Source organism: Papilio xuthus, unplaced genomic scaffold (assembly GCF_000836235.2).
Source record: "Papilio xuthus unplaced genomic scaffold, Pxut_1.1 DF827785.1, whole genome shotgun sequence".
In the NCBI taxonomy this organism is placed as follows: Eukaryota; Metazoa; Arthropoda; class Insecta; order Lepidoptera; family Papilionidae; genus Papilio; species Papilio xuthus.
This window is the reverse complement of record NW_013530864.1, coordinates 1,365-7,536: the sequence shown is the minus strand read 5'-3', so window position 1 is coordinate 7,536 and position 6,172 is coordinate 1,365. Positions and strand designations below refer to the sequence as shown.

The 6,172-nt window shown below is 33.6% G+C and overlaps 1 protein-coding gene across 1 annotated transcript; it reads left to right on the top strand.

Moving 5' to 3' along the window:
• Positions 1 to 228: 228 nt before the first annotated feature.
• LOC106115540 (uncharacterized) lies at positions 229 to 3,798 on the top strand. The gene is made up of 5 exons (XM_013308969.1): positions 229 to 369; positions 712 to 858; positions 1,094 to 1,216; positions 2,228 to 2,361; positions 2,657 to 3,798. Exons 1-5 carry the CDS (start codon positions 294 to 296, stop codon positions 2,876 to 2,878), a joined length of 702 nt encoding a protein of 233 aa, XP_013164423.1. The 5' UTR covers positions 229 to 293; the 3' UTR covers positions 2,879 to 3,798.
• Positions 3,799 to 6,172: the final 2,374 nt, after the last annotated feature.

Sequence of the window (6,172 nt, the reverse complement as noted above, 5' to 3'; positions counted from 1 at the left end):
CAGACTATATTCTATATGTATGCCAAATTTCATCAAAATCCTTTCAGTCGTTCCAGAGCTACCTTCAAACAAACATCCATCCATCTAAACATTCGCATTTATAATATTAGTAAGATAAGATAATGTGATGAACATACAATTTTCCTAATTTATGACTACCGTACACAAAACTTCTTATTATTTTTATTATATTAGTATATTATGTGACAGGAGAGTGGTCGTGCTGGAGCGAGTGGAGCGCGTGCAGCGGGGAGTGCGCGCGGGGTGCAGCGGGACACCGCACGCGCACGCGCATGTGTCTCTCAGCTGCGGGCTGCGCTGACGCCGGCGCTGCGCTAGAGCGACGCGTCTGCGTTAACACCTGCCCAGGTATGATACCCTGGTACTTTCAAAACCACAATGCCCACTTTCTAAACTTAAACATAGTTTAACTTGAGTTAAGTAAAACGTGATACAATTACCTGTAAAAAAACCAAAATTAAAAATAAATTATTACTACAAACTTTTAGGACGAAAATCCGACACTATGCCGGTGTACTGGCGCAACACTACCCTTACTAAAATGTCGAGGTTTATGTCCCCTCACTAATCATTCTGACACTTGACTTTGTAATGAAAGCGCGACATTCCCGCCAAAGGATTCTGACTAATAATGTCTAAAAAAAACTTGTTCATTTGATTGAATAATATATGTGATTGTAATATTTCTAGAATCGGAGAGTGGTTGGGGTGCTTGGGGGTCGTGGGGGGCGTGTTCAGGGGGCGAGCGTGTGCGCCAGCGCAGTTGCGAGGCGGGCGCGTGCAGCGGTGCTCAGGTGCAAGTCGCACGATGCTCTGACGATACTGAACTAGATAATGGTACGTTGGTCCTTCAAGTCGGATTTACTACATTTTCTACATACAGGGAACAATGCTTTTAAGTATAATCGTTCTTTTGTAACGTTCGTTGTTAGGTATTATTAGAAGATTATTAGTAGTAATAACTCTGAGTGTGATTTACTTTCTTATTTATATAGATAAAAAACAAGCTTTTTTTACACATATTTGGGCCTATATTAGATGTAAAATTGAATCGAAACATGAACTTTTTCAGAGTTGTACGCAATGCCGGCGTACAGTCAGAACGTAGAGATGGCCTCGTTCGTGACAGGTCCTGGCAATGACTCCTTGAGCGTTGGTGCAATTGTCGGCTGCGTGGTGGCCGCATTTGCTATGGGTGAGTTTATTTAAAAAATATTATTCATGGTTAAATGAGTAAATTGTTCGATGAAAATGTTTACTGAAATCGTGATATTTGCGTTTAAAAAGAAATTCTTAGTTTTAGAGATTTGATGAACGGAGTTTCGTTTGCTTCCGATAGATGGTGTTGTAAATAATTCATGCTATCTCATAATTTTATTTTTAGTTAGGAAATAAGACAATGGTACTACTATGTTTGCAATGCAAATTATTCACTAAAATTTATTTTTAAATTGAGTATTATTTTTATCCTTCCTCATTTAATTATATCTTTTTAATTTTATTTGGTTTCGATAGATGGCGCTGTATAATTTTAAATTAAGGAAAAAAATTAAAAAGTAATTTAATTTTGTTGTTTTATTTCAGTTAAAAATATAATGAATTTTATAAGTTATAAAAATTTTTTTAGTAAAAATTTCGGATAAAAATAAAAATTTTAACAAAAAGTTTCTAACTCACGCTATTAAAGTTTTTCAAGTTGTTTGTATAAAAGTAAATCGCGTTGAAGGTATGTCGTGTCTATTGAAAGGAGAGACGGTTAGCACTCCCCTTGACAAGGATGGAACACATTAATTGGTTAAGGCACAACTTGACCACATTTTTTTTTAACAAAAATAGTCAAAATTTAAAAAAAATCTCATTATTTTTATAAATAAAACCACATAAAATAAACTCTTAAAGATATCACGCGTTTTATTATACTCATTGCAAAGTAAACAGACATTATACCAGTATGTAGGACATATATCCATCCATACATGATTCCAGTACAGTAGGACAGTAGCGCTGGCTTGGCATTTTTGGCTCACTGGCGCCAATTAATTACATAATGCCAAATGGGATTATTAATATTTCTGTTACTACAATTAAAAAAAAGTTATAAAATTAAAATAAATCTTATGACATTCAGCCAGCATTACACACTTTCTTGTCAAGGTTTAAAATACGCCTTAAAATATTTGGTTTTAAAAACGTTTTTATGATTTAGGTTGCCTAGTGTGCCTGGCGGGGGTGATATTCTGGCAGAGGCGGGGTGGTGCGGCGCGGGGGCGGGTGCCCTCCAGCCCTCATTACATCACCGCTAAACAGAACAGCTACGTCACTGTGCCGCTCAAGGACGTTGTAAGTATCTACATGACGTCACTACATCATTGTAGGGTTGCCAGAAATAACAAAAATAAATTAATAAAAAAATATCTTAACTTTTATTTTGCATTTTAAAAATAATTTGATAAGTAACAATATTTTATACAAAGAAGCTATGCTTACGAATACATTTTTTCTTAAAGAAGTGAGATAAAAAGACAATTTAAGCAAGAAAACAGATAAAGTGCAAACAGTACAGTATTTCTTTTATTTAGATTATAAATCTATGTTAATATGAATATGTTTCTTAGTATACTTAACCTTCCCACAGCCGCGTAAAGCTAAACGCCAACCATCGTTCACCGGCATGAGTGGACCGAGCGTGCTTCTCTCAAAAAGCAATAACATACCGGCCAACAACCACAATACAGGACTCGCGACACCCAAACTATATCCAAAAGCAATCGCCAATGAATACGACTCGGGTACATTAAGACGACATTCCAACCAGCCCAAGAATAACCTCGATATTGAAGAAGATAAGTTCTATTGAATTTCACATCGGTGTTAAAAGGTTAACCTTTTTATTGGGACAAAATGTGATTAAAATGGCAACAAAAGCTGTTTAATCGGAATCTATTAAATAGGTTCCGTATTCGGGATGTAAGATTTTAAAGTTGACCTTTGACTTTTAGTGGTCTTAATAAGAACTCTAATTTTATTCTGATCCTTTTGGAAAGTCGATTCTCTGTACCCAGTGAATAATAAAAAATTTGACAATTATATTGTCTACTGTGACACTTGTCAATTTGACAGCTGTCAAAAATATTATTTTTTTAGAACAAAATTATGAATCAATTGATGATTGTGTAAAAATCGATTATTTTAGCAAATCTATTTCGGTCTTGTTGTTTAAAATTAAATAAGTGACCATCTAGTCGGTTTGCATTGGTTGGTATGAAATTGTTTATTTTGTTGTGACGTCATAACTTGTAAGATATGTGATTGGTCGCTTTTAGGTTAGAAATCTTAGTTTTAATTCGTCCTGTGCCATCGTAACTAAGATTGTAAAATATTTTATACGTATTTTTATAATATTATATGTAATTTAAATAATAATAATTAATATAAACAAGAACAAATACAAGTGCCATGTAAATAATAGATTTTTTATTAATTTTCCAGTATTTAGTTATCAGCATTCCCAAGTACATATAAATGAAAATATATATTTTTAATATGCTATAATATGTTATATTAAGATAGTTGAACATATTTCAACATAATATTTGACTCATGTTGAGTCTGTGTGTGTGATTGGAATTTTTATATGCTTTTTATAAATAGGATTAAGACGTTTATGTTGTGTTTTTTCTAACTTCTATATACATAGATACGATCCGTCCCCACTGAGGGGCTCGGAACCTCCCCTAAGTTAGGGTGACTAGGCCATAGTCAACCACTCTGGCCAAGTGCGGGTTGGTTGACTTCACATATATCTTTGAATTTCTTCTCAGATATGTGCAGGTTGCATCACGATGTTTTCCTTCACCGTAAGAACGTCGGATAAATGTACATATGTAAATCGGAAATCGAAAAACACATTGGTACAGTCAGCGTCATATAGATCGTCACAGACAAGATATGCAAATATATAGGTACACCAAAAGTATTCAATTATATCGGTACAACAAAAGTCCTCAAAATAATAGATACATTCACCCTGCTCAAATACATCGGTACATACACAGCGTCAAATATATGAGTACATGCAAGATGCTCATAAATATCGTAGCAGCCACAGCGTCATAAGTAACGAAGCAGTCAAGGTGCGCAAAAATATCGGTACATTTGACAAAATTGAACTCTATCTCTATACACTTGTGATACAATTTGGAATAAACTACTTCTGTTACATTCATTTGACACTTTGCATCAAACCATTTTTCAAAATTTACTAAAAGTGTTCGACGCGGATGACAGATATTAGGTAGATAAAACCAACATCAAATTTAAGTTTGTCATCATATATGCTAGTTTGGTCTCGTGGCCTTACCGTTCGCCGCCTTTGGTACGTAAGGTCGGCGGTTCAAATCCCAAGCCACTATTTTTTTTTTTTGATATTTAAACTTTTTAATTTTAATATCGAAGCACATGTAATTCAACTTTATCGCCGTAGTTATTAGGTACTTTTTGATATTGCTTTGGACTAATGAGTTTGACCGTTAAAGTACTTTTCTGTTTCAAACAAAAATGAAGGAGATAAAGCGATGCTATTGGCATGTAATTTGTTTATTACTCATGTTTGTTAAACTTGTACCGGTAAAAATAACACTTTTACCTTTACCTTTTACTGATACTGATTATATTTAAGAAAGAAAGAAAAAAAAACTGAATGTCAATATCCAAAATACATCAAATTTTTGGTCGATTGCAATAAACATTCCAGTGTGCGTGGGCGCGCACACATATGTATATAACACTTGTACGTATAGTTTCCGCGCGTACCATTCTTAAAACCCGCAATGACAATCCACGCTCCGCCCACTCACTTCACCCGCGATGGTCTGACCTAATTGTTGTTAACGTTATTTAAATTTCTTTCTACCCGACAGCGAAAATTATAAAAAAAAAATTGTCGAGCAAAATTTACATTACCAAATTTTTACTGGTTATGAAAAAATAACCCCGTGATTGATAAAATGAAAAAAAAAAGTAGCCTGAGATTCGAACCGGTAAACTTACATATTACGGCAAACATACTAGAATACTGCGCCAAACTTGTATATATTGTGACAAGGCAAAATTTGATATTAGTTATTACGTATCTGTCATATTCGGCGTGACAAACTTTTATATTTAAGCGTTATGACAGGAGAAGAAAAATATTGGGTTGCCCAGTAAGTTCGTGCCGCTTTATAAGGAAAATTGAAACCCTGTTCTCTTAAATTTTTGGAAATGTTTTTAGATTATATTGGTACGACTCTATACCTAAAACGTCTTTTATTATTGGATAAAATTTTAAAAATTAGTTTTTATCTCAACCAATGAAATGAAATTATACACAATATAGAAATTTTCGTGACGTTTGATAATGGTGGAAATCCGAAAATGAATCCACTTCAGCTACAGTCTATTGTAAGCTTTATATCGAAAATCAGAACGAACTTTCCGGACAACCTATAATGTTAATACAAAGTGTCAAATGAATGTAACAGAAGTAGTTTATTCCAAATTGTATCACAAGTATATAGAGATAGAGTTCAATTTTGTCAAATGTACCGATATTTTTGCGCACCTTGACTGCTTCGTTACTTATGACGCTGTGGCTGCTACGATATTTATGAGCATCTTGCATGTACTCATATATTTGACGCTGTGTATGTACCGATGTATTTGAGCAGGGTGAATGTATCTATTATTTTGAGGACTTTTCTTGTACCGATATAATTGATAACTTTTGGTGTACCTATATATTTGCATATCTTGTCTGTGACGATCTATATGACGCTGACTGTACATGGCGGGATTCGAACCCAGGACCTGCAGATTGCAACTCAAGTGCTTGAAAGAAGAATTTATATACAATACAAATATGTAATAATATAATTTATATTTTGGAAAATATAATTGAATTAACTGACTTTGATATCAGCACAGATAAGTTAAAAAAAAATTAGACTTTTTTTGCAGTCAGTACAGATTTCATAGTATGTGTTATTTACATTGAAAATAATAAAAAAAAATCACAAATGTATATTCTAGATTTATATCTGTTAGTTATTTTTATAAAGTACAATTAAATTATATTAAATTGATACGAATATTTAATTAATGAGTTTTTGGA

Excerpts from the sequence above, each read along its gene's own strand:
- LOC106115540 (XM_013308969.1), top strand. The coding sequence starts at position 294 with ATGTGTCTCTCAGCTGCGGGCTGCGCTGACGCCGGCGCTGCGCTAGAG. Across the intron at positions 859-1,093 it reads CGATACTGAACTAGATAATG|AGTTGTACGCAATGCCGGCG; the intron begins GTACGTTGGTCC and ends GAACTTTTTCAG. Across the intron at positions 2,362-2,656 it reads CTGTGCCGCTCAAGGACGTT|CCGCGTAAAGCTAAACGCCA; the intron begins GTAAGTATCTAC and ends ACCTTCCCACAG.